The following is an 18,108-nucleotide window of genomic DNA, read 5'->3' as shown; positions in this document are numbered from 1 at the left end:
ATGCCTGTACTCACAGCTATTCGGGAGGCTGAGACAGGGGAATCGCTTGAACAGGGAGATGGGGGTTGCAGTGAGCCATAATTGCGCCACTGCGCTCCAGTCAGGGTGACAGAGCGAGACTCCGTCTCAAAAAAATAAAGTCATCACTGGGTGAAGGTGAGTGAAAAGTACACAGGACTCTATGTACTATTTTTGAAACTTCCTGTAGATTCTACAATTATTTATTTAATTGATTTTGAGACAGAGTCTTACTCCATCACTCAGAGTGGAGTGCCGTGGCACAATCCTGGGTCACTGCAACCTCTGTCTCCCAGGTTCAAGAGATTTTCCTGCCTCAGCCTCCCAAGTAGCTGGGATTACAGGCACCCGCTACCACGCCTGGCTAATTTTTGTATTTTTTGTAGAGACAGGGTTTCACCATGTTGGTCAGGCTGGTTTCAAACTCCTGACCTCAGGTGATCCACCCGCCTTGGCCTCCCAAAGTGCTAGGATTACAGGTGTGAGCCACTGTACCTGGCCAACTTTATTTATTTATTTATTTACTTACTTACTTACTTACTTATTTTTAATTTCATTTTTTTTTTTTGAGATGGAATCTCATTCTGTTGCCCAGGTTGGAGTGCAGTGGCACAATCTTGGCTCACTGCAACCTCCGCCTCCCAGGTTCAAGCGATTCTCCTGCCTCAGCCTCCCGAGTAGCTGGGATAACAGGCACATGCCACCATGCCTGGCTAATTTTTGTATTTTTAGTAGAGACGGGGTTTCACCATGTTGACCAGGATGGTCTAAATCTCTTGATCTCGTGATTAACCCACTTGGCCTCCCAAAGTGCAGGGATTACAGGCGTAAGCCACCACGCCCAGCCCTTTATTTATTTTTTTAGAGATGGGAGTCTTATTATGTTGCCCATGCTGGTCTCTAACTCCTGGCTTCAAGGAATTCTCCCACCTCAGACTCCCAAAGCGCTAGGATTACAGGCATAAGGCATCATGCCCAGCAAAATACTTTTTGAAAACACATCCACAGTAGCGCTGTCACACACACACACACACAAATGAACAGTAATTTTTTTTTTTTTTTTTTTGAGACAGAGTCTCACTCTGTTGCCCAGGCTGGAGTGCAGTGATGCAATCTCTGCTCACTGCAAGCTCCGCCTCCTGGATTCATGCCATTCTCCTGCCTCAGCCTCCCGAGTAGCTGGGACTACAGGCACCTGCCACCACACTCGGCTAATTTTTTATATTTTTAGTAGAGACAGGGTTTCACCATGTCAGCCAGGATGGTCTCCATCTCCTGACCTCGTGATCCACCTGCCTTGGCCTCCCAAAGTGCTGGCATTACAGGCGTGAGCCACTGCGCCCGGCCTAGTAATTCTTTAATATCAGCAAATATCCAGTTTATAGGAACAAGCCCTTCTTAGCTCCCAAGCCTCCACGTACTCTAGGTCAGAGCAGTTACACTGGCTCTGTATGTGTTTTGTTTTGGTTTTACTCTGTATTTTTAAAATAATTGTAGAGGTCAAGAGTTCGAGACCAGCCTGGCCAATATGGCGAAACCCCGTCTCTGCTAAAAATATAAAAATTAGCCGAGTGTGGTGGCAGACGCCTGTAACCCCAGCTACTCAGGAGGCTGAGGCAGGAGAACTGCTTGGAGGAGGTGGAGGTTACAGTGAGCTGAGATTGCGCCACTGTACTCCAGCCTGGGGTCAAGACTGAAATTCCATCTCAAAAAAAAATAAATAAGTAAATAAAGTTTTACATTTTAGAGATATATACTGAAGCATTTATAAGCTATATTATGCCTGATATTTGATATAAAAATAACCGTCTGTGTATATATGTGAAATAAACACTGATCATATTTGTTGACAATTGCTGAAGCTTGATGATGAATACACTGGGAGTGGAAGGGTTGCAGGGGGATATGGGAATTTGTTATACAGTGTAGTACAACTTTTCTACTACTGCATGTTTGAAAATTTCCATAATAGGAAATTTTTTTTCAAGGGAGGAGATAAGCCTATTCCTGACCTCCCCCTCCCAGAAGCTTTCAGGGGTACATGGGCAACTGAAGAGCAGAAGACAGGATCAGAGATGGGGACTGGGGTAGGGTGGGGGTCCAAAAGAATAGAGTAATTCTTGGACCAGGTACTGTGGGGAGGGACTTACCCGGTTGTGGGGCAGGGCCCAGCCACACACAGCACACTCCTGGGCAAGCAAGCGGCGCAGGAAGGCCCGGTCCTGGCTGTGCCTTACAGCTTCTACCACGTCCCCCAACTCATAGTTCCTGGGTGTCTCCTGCAGCAATGACAGTGCCAGCTCTGCCCGACCCCAGCTGGGGAGTGCGTAGACTGCCAAAAGCCGCCTGACCAGGCTCTGCAATGTGATTCAGGTGGAGGGGGGAAGTGCTGTCAGACTCCAGGGACCCTTCCCCTCAGCTCCCTCTTGCTCCTCTAGGTGGACCCTTGGGTTTCTTGCCTCCTCCCAGCACCTGCTTGTCTGGCCCATCCCAGGAAGGGGTGGGCTCAGGGCCACTGTCCCAGAGGCGCTGGTGGAAGGGCTCTAGGCGTTGGCGCTGTAGCTCAGTCAGGGCCCGTGACACATCACCTCCATGCTGGAACAATGCCTGGAGAGACCCCTCCTCAGGCCCAAAGCCTAGAGACTGGAGCTCCTGCACCTGAAAGATGGGAGTGGTGAGAGGGAGTGAAGTAGGAAAGCAAGCAAGGGAGAATGTGAGAGATGCAGACTCTCGACCCTATCCCATATCCAGCACAGCTGATACCTTCCTTCGCCTGGTCCTCACACATTCCTCCACAGCTTCATCAAGGTTGCCATGACGATCCAGCCAGGCTTTCCGGGCCTCCTGACAGGAAAAGGCACCCAGCCCAGGGTCCTGCTGTCCAGCCAGCTCAGCCACCATCTCCAGCACGTAGGGCAGTTCTGAGCGCAACCACTGCAGAGGCACCTCAGTGCCCGAGTACTGCAGAGCCGAGAAGATCTCCTCTGGACAGGCACCTGCGGCTTCCCCTTCCTAAGGCACAGTCCTGCCCATCAGGCCCATCAGGTGGGGCACACCCTTCACCCACCCTCAGCCTGATCTAAGATGGTGACAGTGGCTCAGCTCAGACATATGGATCATGTCATCAGTGCACAGCATGGTAACTGCCTCAGTAACAAGGAGCTGCTGCTAACAATGACAAGGTTCATAGGAACTATTAACCACCTGCAGCATCTCCTTTCCCACACCAGCTCAGCCCTACCTCATCCCAAGCCCAGTCCTTACCCGGATCATGCTCACTAGCTGGAGGCCTTCCTCCCGCATCTTGTCTTGGCGCTGCTTCCCAGGGTCTCCACAGGAACTGGGCAGGGAGGCACTAAGGCGTTGTGGGGGCCCAAGCTTAGGGGGACCCTTTTCCAAAGAGCTGGCATAGGGCCGGGGGGCACGTTGTACTGGAATGGGGCTACTAGTCCGGTTGCACATTACACACACCCAGCCAGGGCTCGAGTTGCAGAAGGTACAGTGAATACAGTACCAGACATGACTCTGGGCAGAGGCCAGCAAAGTATCCCCCTGCTGGGAAGGCAGAGAGAATTATCCCTTTGACTGGCTGGCTGAGGTTCACAACAGAAATACAGGGAGTTGGGAGGAAGTGAAGGAAAACATGGGATAGAAAAGAAGAGAATGACTTGAGGTAACACACAATAAAGAGCTGGGAAGGCCAGGAACAGGTTACCTGAAGGGGTTGCAGGCAAATGCCAGCATCTCGGGAATCCACCACCAAGCTGGGAGGCTGGGCCAGCCGAGGTCGCTCACATATGGAACACAGCACAGCTGCTGCCTCATTCTCAAAGGTACAGCTCTGGCAGGCCCACCGACCCCTTGCAAGATCAGGTTCTAGGCCTCCAGTTCCTTGGGCACCCTCAGTTCCCAACCCCAACCCCTTACAGCCTCGGGGCCGATCACAGGCCACACAGAGCACTGCCCAAGGCTCATTTAGCATGGCACAGGCAGCACAGTGCCAGGGCAAACGAGCACTTGCAGGATTAGGGGAAGAAAGAGAGCTGTTCCCCAGTGCCAGCAGGGAGGTCGACTGGGGCCGTGGTTGGGCTGAGGCAGGTAAACTGTAATGGAAAAGCAGACATGGTCTACTGAAGTGGCACCTGGTGCCTGGATCCCTCACCTCTAAGCATTCCCCATTTCCTGGGTAACAACACATGTCTCTGGCCTTTGCACACATTGTCCCTGTCTCGAACACTCCTATACCCATAGCCTATGCAACATTTAAATGACAGTTTAAAGCTCACTTCTTCCTAGTAGACACTGCTAATACATGGCCTGACCTACACTAGATGTTTAAAATATTGCCACCTGATTCAGCTGACCCTTCAGACTAGGTTGCAAACCACCTACTACCATAACAACCGGGGTTACTATAATTGCTACTTGTTTGATGTATATGTCTATTATCCCCTTCAGGGTTCTGATTGGCTACTTCTCCTCTATTAAACAGTCTTTAGCACAGAAACTGGCAGGTAGTCCATAACCAAGTGATCTTAAGTTCTCTAAATTTCACTCACCCAGAAGAGAAACTCTCTCACCTGGGGCTTAGGTGGGTACCCTGGAGGACCCCAGGCAGGGTCTGGCGGAGGTGATGAGCACGGGATGGGTGTCCATGGAACAGGTGGTCACAGGCTGGACACAGGGCCTGTTTACAGGATGGGCAGTGCAGTGTGCCTGGGGCAGAACCACAGAGGAAGCAGGGACCAGGAGTGGAGCCTGGAGAGCAGGAGAGATAGAACATCTTTCCAAAAAAGACCAAGTTACATCTGAATCTGCTGTGGATGGGGGCAAATCACAAGACTACTTTTTAACACATCTGGCCCAAGGAAACAATTTTAATCTCTTTTAAAAAACAAAGAGGCCGGACATGGTGGTTCATGCCAGTAATCCCAACAATTTGGGAGGCTGAGGCGGGTGGATCACCTGAGGTCGGGAGTTCCAGACCAGCCTGACCAACATGGAGAAACCCTGTATCTACCAAAAATACAAAATTAGCCGAGTGTGGTGGTGCATGCCTGTAATCCCAGCTACCTGGGAGGCTGAGGCAGGAGAATCGCTTGAACCCGGGAGGCGGAGGTTGCGGTGAGTGGAGATCGCACCATTGCACTCCAGCCTGGGCAACAAGAGCAAAACTCTGTCTCAAAACAAACAAAGAAACACAAAGGAAGATAACCAAGAAGGCAGAGGAGCATCCCAAATTTCCATCAATATACCTTCCTACTTGGTCCCCAATTTAGGACCAATAATACCTGGGGCAGAGGGTGTGGTGAGGGGGCCAGGAGCAATCTCTCTCAATAGGGGGTCAAATTCTGAAAGCTGTAGCATCTGAAAAAGAAAGGGCAGGGAATGAACAAGGGTTTAGGGATACAGAGTCCCACAATTCCGGTTCCCTTTGTACACCAGCCCCTTTCCTGCCTTCCTTACATCATCTTCAACCTTGTCTTCCAACAGCTGCTCCAGTGCCTGCTGTCTTGGATGAGTATTCTGCAATAATACAGATAAAAACGGTTTCCACCTAGACCCCTAGAACAAAGCCCTCCCTCTAAGCCCTGGTCCCTTAACATTCACAGAGGGAAAATCAGTACCCGGAGCTCCCAGAATGCTGAACTACGCCCATAGTTCAGCAGCACAGGGGTCCTCAGACTTACTTGAGTTAGGCTGGGCTCCCCAGCCCTGGTGCATAAGTCCATCAAGACTAGAGGAGCATCTCACCTGCAATAGCAGGCTGAGCTCTGTCCGAAGCAGCAGTACTTCCAGTGTGACTGTAGCAACCTGGTGCTCATTTGGCTCCTCTTGCCCTTCGGGGAAGCTCAACCCATCTGGCTGCTCCTCTGTATAGCCATATAATCGCAGCACATCTCGGCCCCCCTGCCACACATTCACAACCAGTCACCACCCAGGAGGCTTCCTGCCTAGTAGGGCTGGACCCCTCCCCATTCAGCACAATCTCAGGCCTTTTCTAGCCAAACCCCAGCCCAGACCCAGCCCCCTCTCCCATAAGGCCAGGGGATTCACCTGCACAGCATCCACCGTGCTGCGAAAGACAGGGTTATTAAACTTGACGCCGCGCCAGTACCGGGGCCGCTGAGGGCTGAGAAGGTTGCGGCCATATTTCTCCAGGATGTTCAGGGCCGTGGACAGGGTACTGAGGTAGTTTCGGGGCTGGGAGCAATGAGAGCAGAGAGTTGTAAGCATAGCCCGGGCCTCAGGCCCTGGTGCCCCCTTCCAAGCGGGGCCGGGCCTCACCTCCCCATGGGCGTTGCAGCGGACCAGGCGTGCGGCGTCCAGCTGCAGGTAGCGGGCGGTTGGCGGCAGAGAGCTAGCTAGCAGCGGCCGGAGCTGCTCCAGGGAAAACGCCTGCCCGGAATCCCTCCTCAGGGCGCTCGCCAGCTCCTCGCGGGCCGCCAGGAAGGCCCGCTCCTCTTCCTCCCCCGGCATCCTGAGAAAGGAGTCAGCCCCAGCCTTGCCGCCCGCCGGGACCCGGTGCGGGCAGCGCGCGGCCCAAGCGCCGCCCCTCCCGTCTGGTGCCCGGCTTTGAGGCCCACCCCGGCCCGCGCAGCCGCCCCGGGTCACTCAGACCACGGTCATTCTCCAGCCCCCGGCCCAGCGCCAGGGTTAGCCGAGAACAGGAAGTACTAGGAAAGAGGGCGGGACAGCGACCCAATTTCAGAGGAACGGGCGGGGCTTAAGGTTAAGCTGGGAGCGAGTGTCCCGAAACCAGGGGGCGTGGCCAAGAGGGAGGGCCAGGTCCCAAGCAATGAGAAGGCAAATGGCTCCTGGCTCCTCCCTCAGCGCGCCCCAGCATCTTCCCTCAGTCAAGCGCTCTTCCCCGCCTTCCTCCAGTCTGGTTCCACCCCTTCCGGATAGCCCCAGGCGCGGGGTTATCCTATTCAGCTCAAAACCTTCCTTTTTCTAGCTGGACCAGTCCGCTACGCTCCGGGCCTCACCGGGGAAGTCCCACCCTGCAGGGGAACCGACTCTAGCCGGCCCTAGCCCCTCTTGAGCGAGTCCCGCCCCATCTCCGGTCTGTCCTGAAGGCTGAGGGAAGACCCTCACCCAGCCCCTGCCCTCTCCCTTCTAAGGGCGGCCAGCCCTTCTCCACCCCAGGCGCTCCCTCTGGCTGCCCCTCCTACTCGCTCTCATCTCTCTCCGTCCGCTGTTTGCGGTCGAGACTTCTTGGGGGAGCCCCGCCACTGGATACCCCCTTTGCCATACTCCCACCTCTCTTACCCCGACCCTGGACTTCTCGTGGGCCCTAGCTATAAGCCCCGCCCCTCTCCAAGGGACAGCCCCCGCTCCAGTCTCCGCGGTCCCACTCACCCCAGCCCCTCCCTCGGGCAGCCCCTGGGCTTGTGACCCAGCCAGCACCGCCTCTCCTAGTGGCAACTGGCTGGGAATGGCTGAGGGGCTACCTACTGCTTGCGGCCTGCCGGGGGAGGAGGGAGGCGGAAAGAAGAAAGGGGGCGGGGTTGAGGGGGGCGGGCCTGGACCTGGGGAGTGAAAGCGAAAGCCCGGGCGACTAGCCGGGAGACCAGAGATCTAGCGACTGAAGCAGCATGGCCAAGCCGTGTGGGGTGCGCCTGAGCGGGGAAGCCCGCAAACAGGTAATGGTGAATCGGAGGCCAGGAACGGGTCATAGAGCCCTCTTGGGGGGAGGCCGAGCTGGGTGGTTCAGGGGACCAAAGCAGTGCCAGATAACTCCCCCAATCTCGCTAGTGCCTTCACTTCTCGGGGATTCCCAGATTCCTGCCCTCTGACTGCAGTGAGTAGGAGCTTCCAGGGGAAACTGGCTTGTGGTGAGAAAGGCCTGAGCCACAGTTGGAGGGCACCCTGTTGTGGGTGGAAGCTTTTGACAACCCAGACCCTTAACCAACATCCGGGTACTACTCTCTGTGTAGGTGGAGGTCTTCAGGCAGAATCTTTTCCAGGAGGTAAGTCTCTGGATTTCAGCGATTTGACCCAGAATCTTAGACCAATACTTGAGGATAACAACCTCTCCTAATGACCCCCCCAAGTCACCCTAGACTTAACCCTACTTCCCTTACCAAGCCTTCACCCAAAGTAACCCCGGAATTATTGATAGCTACCTTTAATCTGACCTTTCTTATGACTCTCCCCACTTCTGGCACTTCTCCCCTCTTTTGATGTGGAGGAAAAAATCCATGGCTCCCAAAGCAGGAATAGCACAGTCCTAACCTTAGTTCTGCCACTTACCAGCTTGGGCAAGTCCTTTCATTTTCAGGTCTTCAGTTTCCTCATTTGCAAGTCTTGGACCCAGTGATTTCCAAAGGCCCTTCCAGTTCCATTTGTCAGACATCTCATTGAGCATATTCTGTGATTCCCCTCCCTTGCAATGTAACCCACAGGCTGAGGAATTCCTCTACAGATTCTTGCCACAGAAAATCATATACCTGAATCAGCTCTTGCAAGTGAGTAGTGTGGCCCCCTCCTGCCCCTTCCCATGTCCTCTCTCCCCTTTGCCCATCCTCTCTAGCTAACAACTGGATTCAGCATGCAGAGAATAGTTTCAAGTAGTGGACTGGGAATATTAGGATGGCGTGAGGCATGAGCCTAGGTTGGGAGGCAGAGGGCAAGTGGGATGTATGGAGGGAAGGCTGTGACCTAGGATGAAGGGAAGAGACTGGGCAGCCCCTGACAGTGAACTCTGTGCAGGAGGACTCCCTCAATGTGGCTGACCTGACTTCCCTCCGGGCCCCACTGGACATCCCCATCCCAGACCCTCCACCCAAGGATGATGAGGTGAGGCATTCAGGGTGCAGGACTTGGACTATAAACCCAATGGAGATGATAGCCCTTCAACCTCTGTGACTTTTCCAAAGCTACTTTCCCCCTTTTTTGTCTTAGATGGAAACAGATAAGCAGGAGAAGAAAGAAGGTAAGAGAGATAAGAGGTGACTAGGGAAGGGGAGATGGCACATTGGCTGCTGGATGAGAAAGGACCTGAATCCCCTCTTTCTCACAGTCCCTAAGTGTGGATTTCTCCCTGGGAATGAGAAAGTCCTGTCCCTGCTTGCCCTGGTTAAGCCAGAAGTCTGGACTCTCAAAGAGAAATGCATTCTGGTAAGCCTGGGAAATGGGGGAGGTGGAAAGAGAAGATACACAAAGTGAGGCCCTGGACTCCTCCATAGATACAAGTCCTTCATACAGAGACCTAGTCCTGAAAAAGAAAACTTCCTTCTGTGCCTTGGGCTTAGATCTCCTTTGTTCTCATTCTGTTAGACCTCTCTTATCACAATGGTACCCCCAAAATTAGAGACTGTGCAGTATCCACTCTGTAACCTCAGAACCTACTGCTCTATCGGGTTCATAGTAGAGGTGGCATGATATAGTGAGTGAATTGTTTTAAAAGATTGGACCCTAGAGAGAGACTGCTTAGGTTCAAATCATGATTCTATCAGTTACCTAGCTGGTAACCTTAAGTAAGTCACTTAGACATTCTGTGACTCAGTTTTTTCATCTGTTAAATGGATACAATAAATATGTGTCTCTGATGGTTGCTGTGATGATTAAATGAAATAAATACATGACACAGCGCTGGTGTGTAATAAGTAGCCAATTAAATATAACAATTTTTTAGTAAGTGACAATAATAGGAAGAACTCAGTATGTTTGTTGAATAATTCTTACATGATACCTCTTAACACAGGTGATTACATGGATCCAGCACCTGATCCCCAAGATTGAAGATGGAAATGATTTTGGGGTAGCAATCCAGGTAAGAAAAGGGTAACTGAAGACACTTAGAGTGGGGAGAGCCTCGGAGGTTGAGCTAGACATGAACCAGAAGGAGGAGGAAGATAGTGTATGAAATGGGGAGGACATGAAGTGTTGTCTTTGCCTCCCGTGTCACCACAGGAGAAGGTGCTGGAGAGGGTGAATGCTGTCAAGACCAAAGTGGAAGCTTTCCAGACAACCATTTCCAAGTGAGGGCAGCTGGAAGACCAGCATTGGGGGCAGTAGGAGCATTTCTTTGGGACCCCCAAAGCTAGGCATCAGGATGATGGGAGACTTTGGGAAGGGTCTGAGGGAGTACATCTCCCTGAACACTCATTCCTGTGGTATTTCCTTGCTTCTGGCAGGTACTTCTCAGAACGTGGGGATGCTGTGGCCAAGGCCTCCAAGGAGACTCATGTAGTGAGTGGATAGTCCACCAGCCTTTTAGCTGGGGGTGGGACGAGGAGGTGTGGAGAAAGAGGTCCTCCTTGTCTTGTTTGTGACTTTCCCAATGTGTAGAATATTTAGCTAAAAGCATTGCCTAGAAAAACCGATTAGGGCTTCAACGACTTTGACCCTTTTCTCTGCTCAGTCCCTTGGGATCCTATTTCTTGGTGCTAAGAAGGGGTTCATTCTCAAGTTAACTTGTTTCCTATGAAAGGAAACCAGACTCATGTCCCAGCCTCCCATGGGACTGACACAGCTTTGCCTCCCACACTGCAGATGGATTACCGGGCCTTGGTGCATGAGCGAGATGAGGCAGCCTATGGGGAGCTCAGGGCCATGGTGCTGGACCTGAGGGCCTTCTATGTGAGTCTGGAGTAAGGCCTTAGGGGAGGTGGATGAGTAGGGGCGGGCAGGGGATTGGCTAAGAACCTGACTCTTGCACTCTGGCCTTCTCCCAGGCTGAGCTTTATCATATCATCAGCAGCAACCTGGAGAAAATTGTCAACCCAAAGGGTGAAGAGAAGCCATCTATGTACTGAACCCAGGACTAGAAGGAAAATAAATGATCTATATGTTGTATGGATTCCCTTCCTGCATGTGTCATTCATTCAAAAAGCATTTATTGAGGTGGCACCTATGTCCAGAATGAAGATGAATGTGGTGGGAAGGGGTGGGTGTCATGACTTAGATGCCCACTGTAATCTTTTTTTTTTTTTTTTGAGATGGAGTCTCACTTTGTCGCCCAGGCTGGAGTGCAGTGGCACGATCTCGGCTCACTGCAAGCTCTGCCTCCTGGGTTCACGCCATTCTCCTGCCTCAGCCTCCGAGTAGGAATTACAGGCGCCCGCCAGCACGCCCCGCTAATTTTTTGTATTTTTAGTAGAGACGGGGTTTTGCTATGTTGGCCAGGCTGGTCTTGAACTCCTGACCTCAGGTAATCCACCCACCTCGGCCTCACAAAGTGCTGGCACTGCAAGGCGTGAACCACTGCTCCTGACCTGGACTTCTTCTTAAGGGCTGGGAGGGAAAAAAATAATGCTTCCAAGGCATTGTGGTGAAGGAAATACACCGCAGGACATTATGGGACATTATGTAAGTTTTTCTTACTGTCCTCCCCTACACCCCCTTCAGCCAATCACTGTCTTTATCTCTGCTTTTCAAGATTCAGCCCTGGGCTGAAGACAAGGGTTCCTTTGCTGTGATCTTGCTATAAACTCCATGGGATTGTTCTTTAATTCAGGGCCTTATCCTGTCATAAAATATGACATAAGAACGTGCTGCGAAGCACTGGACAGGCTGGAAGCCTGCCCCCATACATATCTCATTAAAACCTTAAAGGAACATGGGCAAAAGATAAACCAAGGGCAAGAAAACCTGCAGTCGCGAAGGTAACACGGATCATTAGTGACAGAGCCGATCTAGAGTACAGATCCACTCGTCCCATAATAGGCGCAAGGCGGTCTGCTTTGCCCGCAGCCCTTCGGAACACCCGGCTACGGGTTAGCGCTCCATCCCCGGGGCTCCGCGGAGCGGGTGGTGGTGGGCAACACAGGTTAACAGGCAAACCCAACCAGCAACGAGAGCGGAAGTCGGGGAACCTAGCCAATAAGAGTGCGGGCAATTTTCTTTGCTTCACAATGGAGGGTTCTTTCCAGTCCGCTGGAGACAAAGGCGGGGCAAAGTTGGGGTGCGGCCGCTGATTGGACAAATTGAAAGCCTTTAGCCCTATCAAGGAGCACCACGTGGGCGGGACTTTTTGTATTTTTAGTAGAGACGGGGTTTTGCTATGTTGGCCAGGCTGGTCTTGAACTCCTGACCTCAGGTGATCCACCCACCTCGGCCTCACAAAGTGCTGGCACTGCAAGGCGTGAACCACTGCTCCTGACCTGGACTTCTTCTTAAGGGCTGGGAGGGAAAAAAATAATGCTTCCCAGGCATTGTGGTGAAGGAAATACACCGCAGGACATTATGGGAAAGATTCATCTGTAAGTTTTTCTTACTGTCCTCCCCTACACCCCCTTCAGCCAATCACTGTCTTTATCTCTGCTTTTCAAGATTCAGCCCTGGGCTGAAGACAAGGGTTCCTTTGCTGTGATCTTGCTATAAACTCCATGGGATTGTTCTTTAATTCAGGGCCTTATCCTGTCATAAAATATGACATAAGAACGTGCTGCGAAGCACTGGACAGGCTGGAAGCCTGCCCCCATACATATCTCATTAAAACCTTAAAGGAACATGGGCAAAAGATAAACCAAGGGCAAGAAAACCTGCAGTCGCGAAGGTAACACGGATCATTAGTGACAGAGCCGATCTAGAGTACAGATCCACTCGTCCCATAATAGGCGCAAGGCGGTCTGCTTTGCCCGCAGCCCTTCGGAACACCCGGCTACGGGTTAGCGCTCCATCCCCGGGGCTCCGCGGAGCGGGTGGTGGTGGGCAACGCAGGTTTACAGGCAAACCCAACCAGCAACGAGAGCGGAAGTCGGGGAACCTAGCCAATAAGAGTGCGGGCAATTTTCTTTGCTACACAATGGAGGGTTCTTTCCAGTCCGCTGGAGACAAAGGCGGGGCAAAGTTGGGGTGCGGCCGCTGATTGGACAAATTGAAAGCCTTTAGCCCTATCAAGGAGCACCACGTGGGCGGGACTTCAGGTGCCAGTTCTGCAGGGAGCTGCAGCTTGCCCTGTCTCCCAGGCAGGCGCTGAGTCGCAACCGCCAGCTAGGGGCTCGGGAAGGCGGGGCTCGGATGCAATCGGGACCTCCTCCTGGGCTGGGCTTCGGGCGGACTCCCGGACCCCGGGCGCCGGGAGCCGGCGGGCTACCTGCGAGTCGAGTTAGCGTTGTAGCCGAACCGAAGTGAGAGGGCACCGGGAAGGGTCAAAGAGGGTGCCGAAGCGCTGGAAGGAGCTTCACGGACGCGAGCTAGGCACCGGCTCGCCTAATTCGGCACTAATCCGGCTTGCTGCTTCCCGGCCAGGCCCCACTCGCCATGGGGGAGGTGGAGATCTCGGCCCTGGCCTACGTGAAGATGTGCCTGCATGCTGCCCGGTACCCACACGCCGCAGTCAACGGGCTGTTTCTGGCGCCAGCGCCGCGGTCCGGAGAATGCCTGTGCCTCACCGACTGTGTGCCCCTCTTCCACAGCCACCTGGCCCTGTCCGTCATGTTGGAGGTCGCCCTCAACCAGGTGCCTCCGTTGGATGCCCATCCCCCACCGCGAACCCACCCAACACCCCAGCCCAAGTTAATCCCCGGTCCCTTGGCAGCAGTGCGCATCCACAAAGCCAGCGGCACAATTTAATTACTGATGGCCCCTTTCCCACGACAGGTGGATGTGTGGGGAGCACAGGCCGGTCTGGTGGTGGCTGGTTACTACCATGCCAATGCAGCTGTGGACGACCAGAGGTGAGTGGCGTAGCCAGAGGAAGAAGGAAAGGATTATGGGGGGTTGCGGGTTGGAGGAATAGAGGGCGAGGATGCGTGGGGCATTGGGTGGAGGGGGGCACACAAGATGAACCAAGGTCATTCCTTCTATCTTTCCTTCATCAAACGCTTAGGAGCAGGGGTTTTACACCAGGCACTATGCTGGGTACTGGAGTGAGGAAATATAAAGATGAATAGGACAGAGCCCTGCTCTGGAGTGCCGTTTCGGCGGGGAGGACAACTGTGTATCAACAGACTGATTTTGTTTTTTTTTTTTTTTTGAGACGGAGTCTCGTTCTGTCGCCCAGGCTGGAGTGCAGTGGCGCAATCTCGGCTCACTGCAACCTCCACCTCCTGGATTCAGGATTCTTCTGCCTCAGCCTCTCGAGTAGCTGGGATCACAGATGAGCGCCACCGTGCCTGGCTTTTTTTAATTATTATTTTTATTTTTTTGTTTTTAGTAGAGACGGGGTTTCGCCGTGTTGGCCAGGCTGGTCTAGAACTTGACCTCAGGTGATCCACGAGCTTCAGCCTCCCAAAGTGCTGGGATTACAGGCGTGAGCCACCACTCCTGGCCAACAGACTGATCTTGCTTTAACTGAGGTGTCCCCCAGGTGCTGAAAGAACAGAGAAATCCCAACCAGCAACTTCAAAAATAAGGCAGTTTCCTTATATATATAGGAAAAGACAATTATATATATATAAATCATATACATGAAGCAGATTAGAGATACTGTTTTGTAATTTGCGTTTCTCCCTCACTTAATAAATACTTGACATCATCCCATTTCCACAGCAAGATCTACCTTTCCCTAACAACTGTATAGTCTGAATATGGATGTACTGTGATTTATTTAATGCTTCAAACATTGAGGTTGTTTCCAATGTTTTATTACAGACACTGTCCTATTATTACCGTAAATTCTTTATAAGTAGAATTTCTGGGTTAGCATATGTATAATATGTAGTATGTATACAGTTTCAATTTGGATGGTTATGCCAAATTACCTTCCAAAAAGACCACCTTTGGTTTCCACTCTCACCAGCAGTATCTGAGCACCTGTTTCCCACAGCACTCAAGCATCAAGCAGTCGTACATCAAGCATCCAGCAGGCCCGATCCCCGCAGGCCACCTACAGGGAAAGGCCACAGCTGCGCCCACATCTATGAGACCTGGGAGGCCCAGCTCAAATGGATGGGTTTTGCCCACAGTTGGCTCCTCACTCCTCTGATCTTCCCTCTACACAGCCCTGGGCCCCTGGCCTTGAAAATTGCTGGGCGAATTGCAGAATTCTTCCCTGATGCAGTACTTATTATGGTGAGACTTGGGTTTCTGGGTGGGGAGGTGAAAAGAAAGTAGGGTGAGGGGACCCTTGAAACTCTCACTTGCCCTTCTTTGTCCACTCAGTTGGATAATCAGAAACTGGTGCCTCAGCCTCGTGTGCCCCCGGTCATCGTCCTGGAGAACCAAGGTCTCCGCTGGGTCCCTAAGGATAAGAACTTGTGAGTACCCCACTCCCTCTCTCTCTTCTTAGAAGCCCAAGATTCCTGGGTCTCCTCTGTCCTTGGCCCTGCCCCAAGGGTCTTTCTCTAGACCCAATCTCTGTCAAGTCTGTGTCTGGCCCCACTACTTGCTGTTTGACCTCCATGGGGGTTGCTATTTCAGAGTCATGTGGAGGGACTGGGAAGAGTCACGGCAGATGGTGGGAGCTCTACTGGAAGATCGGGCCCACCAGCACCTTGTGGACTTTGACTGCCACCTTGACGACATCCGGCAGGACTGGACCAACCAGTGGCTCAACACTCAAATCACCCAGTGGGTTGGTCCCACTAATGGAAATGGAAATGCCTGAGCCAGGGCCAGCAGGGTCCAGATCCAATAAAGAGACTTGGGCTGATGGGCAGTGGTATAACTATATTTATTGTGCCTGGGAGGCAAGATGAGGGAAAAATCTCAACAGAAGCAAGTTTGGGGAAAATCTGGAGTCCCCAGTAAAAAGTAGGAAGGTCTCTGCTGTACCCATCCCAGAATGGGAGAGAGGGCTCTCAATAGATCATTCCCTTTGTTTCTCCCCTGGGCTTCTTGAGCTTCTCGAAGTTCTTCAGGATGATGTCATATAACACAGCCTACAGGGCCAGGGAGGAGTGGAGGTCAGTCAGAGGCCTCCAGTGGCTCTGTGCCCCATTTCTAGCCTTGTGGAGAAGCTGCGCTTTGTCACCCTTTACCCCCAGCCTGCAGGGTCAGGGAGTGCATGGCCTGGGAAAGCTGCCTCTGCCCACCCCTGCCCTCGCCTCCTCACATAAGCATTGCGGATCTCCATGACCATCAGCCGGATGTCCCGGTACTCTGCCTCATCCAGCTCATGCACCAGCTGCCGATAATCACCCTGTGGGAAGCTCGGGTCAGGCCTGACCTTACATGAGTCCTTCCCTCATGCACCCTGACCCGGGCCTCACCTACCACATGGGGCTGCTTGGCTGCTTTAGTCACTGCATCACCACGCTCAGAGAAATACCTGTGGAAGGAGAAGTGTGTATGGAGTAGAAGAAGAAGGAGGTCTCTGTCCCAAAACAGACAGTGTGTACATGGGTGGTCACTCACTTAGAGATTTGGGTGTGGAAGCCTTCTAGCTTGGTGTGGAGGCTGGTCATCAGCTCAAACACCTTCTCCTAGGGAAAAAAAGCAAGGGGGAAAGTAGAAGGAAGCATGGACTAGAAAAGAGCAGGGAAGTGGGGCAGCGCTCTCACCTGGACAGCCACTCCAAAATTGTTACCATCCTCAATCCGAGGTATCTGCAGCTGCAGCCAGGTGGTGACCTGGGAAGAGGGAATGGCGTAATGCCACATCAGCCCTCTATCCAATTCCGTTTCATATTCTCCCTTGCTTCCCTCCCCACACTGGGTGGAGGCATGCCAGGTCTCTCCTGAGCCTCAGAGCCCGGACTTCTGGTTTCACTTGCTGTGCCCTCTCTTGCTAAAACCTGGCATGTGCCAGGCCCTAAATGGCAGGGACTAAGAGGACAATCGTTTGACTTAAAGCCTGAGAGTTGAAGGGGGAGGGCCTACCAGGTTGAGCTGCTCAATGACATCCTTGATCTCAGGCTTCAAGCGCTGCAGAAGGACCAAGATCTTTTCATTGCAGTTCACTGGGCCACAGGGAGGACCTAGAGAGTGAGCAATGGGTCAGTCACATGATTGAGCCTGTGTGAGGGTTGAAGGGGAGAGTAGAAAGAAATCCCTAGGAGGAGCTCCTGTGGGTGGGACTCAAGTCTCTTCCCACAATTGTGGTTTCAAGTACCTTTGTCTTCATCCTCCCCCTTCTTCTTTTCATCCTTGTCTTCCTTCTGCAGAAAAAGAGGGGCTCATGAGAGTCAGAACTAAGGTTGATTACCCCCATGGTTGGATCCCTTCTCCCAGGTCTTCCCAGTTTGCCTCCTGCTGTTTCTTCCGTTCCTCTTTCTCTTTCTCCTTGACTGGATCAGGCACTGGGATGTCCAACGGGGCCTTCAGATTGCTCAGGTTGGCTTCATTGAGAGCTGGCTCCTGGTGTAGAGTGGGAGGAGGGCTGGAGGTGAGGGGGTTCCTTTCACCTCACTCTCACAGCTCCTGACCCTTCTCTTGGCCTTTACTCCCTAGCTCCCTGCCCAGCCGCGGTACCTTTAAAAATGCATCCAGCTCAGAAATCTTCTTGGGGAAATAGCTCCCGAGCAGGTTCTCTGTCTGTGTGTGAGGTGGGATGGAGAAGGATGGGAGTCAGCATCAAATGCCCATCCTAGGTGGTGAGGCAGGGTTGAGCCGTAGGAGTTGGGTAGGGGTGGGGCCGCTGATGGGGCATGTCTTACCTTGGTACAGAGGTCTTCACGAAACACATCCACCTGTGGGGCACATGCATCCCTTCAGAAACTTGGCTTTAAGGCCAGTTCATTTGAGGACAGTTCCCTAAGGGTTACGTAGGGCCTGACCTGGGGAAGGGTGGAGGGGATCCCTCTAAGGCCAGACCTGAAGAAAGCGAGATGGATGCCTGTGGCGTGGGTTGGGGTGGTGGAGGAGTGGAACTCTGCAGACCTGGATCTACGGAGAGTGGAATGGGTATCCCTAGGGCTGGATACGGGGGATGAGAACATTCCTGGCAGTGAAGGGCCAGTGGTTCACGTGAGAACAGATCCCTGGGGTCGCCTGGCAGGTGTGAGGAGGGGTGCTGAGAGCCCTCTGCGAGCAGGACAGGGACGGGGTGGGCCCCGGGACCCTCCCTAAGGGAAAGGCCACGAGGTAGCTGGGGCAGTCCCGCATCCAGTCTGTGTGTGGCCCTGGCTCCAGGCCAGCGGAGTTCCCCTCCACGCCAGCTCTCCGCTTCACCTCACCCCACAGAACCACGGCCGCCTCGCCTGTCCCCGCAGGCAGCAGTCACGGCCCTCCCCGGGGCGCAGGTGCTCCGGGAGCGCCA

General features: G+C 53.0%; 4 protein-coding genes and 1 long non-coding RNA gene across 13 annotated transcripts in view; 2 read left to right on the top strand and 3 right to left on the bottom strand.

The window, feature by feature from the left end:
- Nucleotides 1-7,515, bottom strand: part of RNF31 (ring finger protein 31) — a 14,039-nt gene extending 6,524 nt beyond the window's left edge. Inside the window, exons 1-12 of one of the 3 annotated variants that reach the window (XM_011970953.1) lie at nucleotides 7,381-7,515; nucleotides 6,307-6,744; nucleotides 6,076-6,222; nucleotides 5,773-5,928; nucleotides 5,485-5,544; nucleotides 5,310-5,385; nucleotides 4,599-4,776; nucleotides 3,734-4,121; nucleotides 3,283-3,573; nucleotides 2,782-3,030; nucleotides 2,491-2,676; nucleotides 2,169-2,375 (exon numbers count right to left, since the gene is read on the bottom strand). In XM_011970953.1, coding sequence (XP_011826343.1) covers nucleotides 2,169-2,375; nucleotides 2,491-2,676; nucleotides 2,782-3,030; nucleotides 3,283-3,573; nucleotides 3,734-4,121; nucleotides 4,599-4,776; nucleotides 5,310-5,385; nucleotides 5,485-5,544; nucleotides 5,773-5,928; nucleotides 6,076-6,222; nucleotides 6,307-6,498 — 2,130 coding nt within the window. In that variant the 5' untranslated portion in view covers nucleotides 6,499-6,744; nucleotides 7,381-7,515. Of the gene's footprint in view, nucleotides 1-2,168; nucleotides 2,376-2,490; nucleotides 2,677-2,781; nucleotides 3,031-3,282; nucleotides 3,574-3,733; nucleotides 4,122-4,598; nucleotides 4,777-5,309; nucleotides 5,386-5,484; nucleotides 5,545-5,708; nucleotides 5,929-6,075; nucleotides 6,223-6,306; nucleotides 6,820-7,290; nucleotides 7,307-7,380 lie in introns of those variants that run through there. The other 2 variants (XM_011970954.1, XM_011970952.1) reach the window with 2 other exon arrangements.
- On the top strand, nucleotides 6,628-10,825 carry PSME2 (proteasome (prosome, macropain) activator subunit 2 (PA28 beta)). 4 transcript variants are annotated; one of them, XM_011970956.1, is made up of 12 exons: nucleotides 6,628-6,674; nucleotides 6,977-7,664; nucleotides 7,959-7,991; nucleotides 8,427-8,489; nucleotides 8,734-8,820; nucleotides 8,926-8,956; nucleotides 9,044-9,141; nucleotides 9,728-9,796; nucleotides 9,937-10,004; nucleotides 10,161-10,215; nucleotides 10,519-10,605; nucleotides 10,701-10,825. In XM_011970956.1, exons 2-12 carry the CDS (start codon nucleotides 7,617-7,619, stop codon nucleotides 10,779-10,781), a joined length of 720 nt encoding a protein of 239 aa, XP_011826346.1. In that variant the 5' UTR covers nucleotides 6,628-6,674; nucleotides 6,977-7,616; the 3' UTR covers nucleotides 10,782-10,825. The 4 variants fall into 4 exon arrangements, with proteins under 4 accessions (XP_011826346.1, XP_011826345.1, XP_011826348.1 ...); XM_011970955.1 differs by having other exon boundaries at nucleotides 6,662-7,664; XM_011970958.1 differs by having other exon boundaries at nucleotides 6,662-7,664; nucleotides 10,519-10,609; nucleotides 10,701-10,762.
- A 2,121-nt stretch (nucleotides 10,826-12,946) lies between these two features.
- Nucleotides 12,947-15,568, top strand: EMC9 (ER membrane protein complex subunit 9). 4 transcript variants are annotated; one of them, XM_011970962.1, is made up of 6 exons: nucleotides 12,947-13,097; nucleotides 13,219-13,428; nucleotides 13,570-13,646; nucleotides 14,913-14,982; nucleotides 15,073-15,167; nucleotides 15,331-15,568. In XM_011970962.1, the coding sequence occupies exons 2-6, from the start codon at nucleotides 13,231-13,233 to the stop codon at nucleotides 15,515-15,517; spliced, it is 627 nt and encodes a 208-aa protein (XP_011826352.1). In that variant the 5' UTR covers nucleotides 12,947-13,097; nucleotides 13,219-13,230; the 3' UTR covers nucleotides 15,518-15,568. The 4 variants fall into 4 exon arrangements, with proteins under 4 accessions (XP_011826352.1, XP_011826354.1, XP_011826349.1 ...); XM_011970959.1 differs by having other exon boundaries at nucleotides 13,048-13,097; nucleotides 14,711-14,982; XM_011970964.1 differs by lacking the exon at nucleotides 13,219-13,428 and having other exon boundaries at nucleotides 12,977-13,187; nucleotides 14,738-14,982.
- Nucleotides 14,102-15,086, bottom strand: LOC105532717. Its single transcript, XR_001005035.1, has 2 exons — nucleotides 15,051-15,086; nucleotides 14,102-14,797 (listed from the first exon to the last, which is right to left on the bottom strand). It is a non-coding gene; the product is annotated as an uncharacterized LOC105532717 (long non-coding RNA).
- PSME1 (proteasome (prosome, macropain) activator subunit 1 (PA28 alpha)) overlaps nucleotides 15,563-18,108 on the bottom strand; it is a 3,328-nt gene continuing 782 nt past the window's right edge. Inside the window, exons 2-12 of the mRNA XM_011971027.1 lie at nucleotides 17,664-17,790; nucleotides 17,507-17,558; nucleotides 17,322-17,384; nucleotides 17,097-17,207; nucleotides 16,963-17,008; nucleotides 16,731-16,828; nucleotides 16,413-16,481; nucleotides 16,267-16,334; nucleotides 16,126-16,180; nucleotides 15,965-16,051; nucleotides 15,563-15,791 (exon numbers count right to left, since the gene is read on the bottom strand). Coding sequence (XP_011826417.1) covers nucleotides 15,711-15,791; nucleotides 15,965-16,051; nucleotides 16,126-16,180; nucleotides 16,267-16,334; nucleotides 16,413-16,481; nucleotides 16,731-16,828; nucleotides 16,963-17,008; nucleotides 17,097-17,207; nucleotides 17,322-17,384; nucleotides 17,507-17,558; nucleotides 17,664-17,790 — 857 coding nt within the window. The 3' untranslated portion in view covers nucleotides 15,563-15,710. The remainder of the gene's footprint in view (nucleotides 15,792-15,964; nucleotides 16,052-16,125; nucleotides 16,181-16,266; nucleotides 16,335-16,412; nucleotides 16,482-16,730; nucleotides 16,829-16,962; nucleotides 17,009-17,096; nucleotides 17,208-17,321; nucleotides 17,385-17,506; nucleotides 17,559-17,663; nucleotides 17,791-18,108) is intronic.

The sequence above is a fragment of the Mandrillus leucophaeus genome, unplaced genomic scaffold, assembly GCF_000951045.1.
Source record: "Mandrillus leucophaeus isolate KB7577 unplaced genomic scaffold, Mleu.le_1.0 Scaffold980, whole genome shotgun sequence".
In the NCBI taxonomy this organism is placed as follows: domain Eukaryota; kingdom Metazoa; phylum Chordata; class Mammalia; order Primates; family Cercopithecidae; genus Mandrillus; species Mandrillus leucophaeus.
The sequence above is the reverse complement of the archived record's forward strand: the minus strand, read 5'-3'. Positions and strand labels throughout refer to the sequence as shown.

Coding starts and splice junctions, on each gene's coding strand:
- PSME2 (XM_011970956.1), top strand. CDS start 7,617: ATGGCCAAGCCGTGTGGGGTGCGCCTGAGCGGGGAAGCCCGCAAACAG. Junction 9,797..9,936: donor ATTTTGGGGTAGCAATCCAG/GTAAGAAAAGGG, acceptor GTGTCACCACAG/GAGAAGGTGCTGGAGAGGGT. Junction 10,005..10,160: donor TTCCAGACAACCATTTCCAA/GTGAGGGCAGCT, acceptor TGCTTCTGGCAG/GTACTTCTCAGAACGTGGGG.
- EMC9 (XM_011970959.1), top strand. CDS start 13,280: ATGCTGCCCGGTACCCACACGCCGCAGTCAACGGGCTGTTTCTGGCGC. Junction 13,647..14,710: donor GCAGCTGTGGACGACCAGAG/GTGAGTGGCGTA, acceptor CACTCTCACCAG/CAGTATCTGAGCACCTGTTT. Junction 15,168..15,330: donor GTCCCTAAGGATAAGAACTT/GTGAGTACCCCA, acceptor TTGCTATTTCAG/AGTCATGTGGAGGGACTGGG.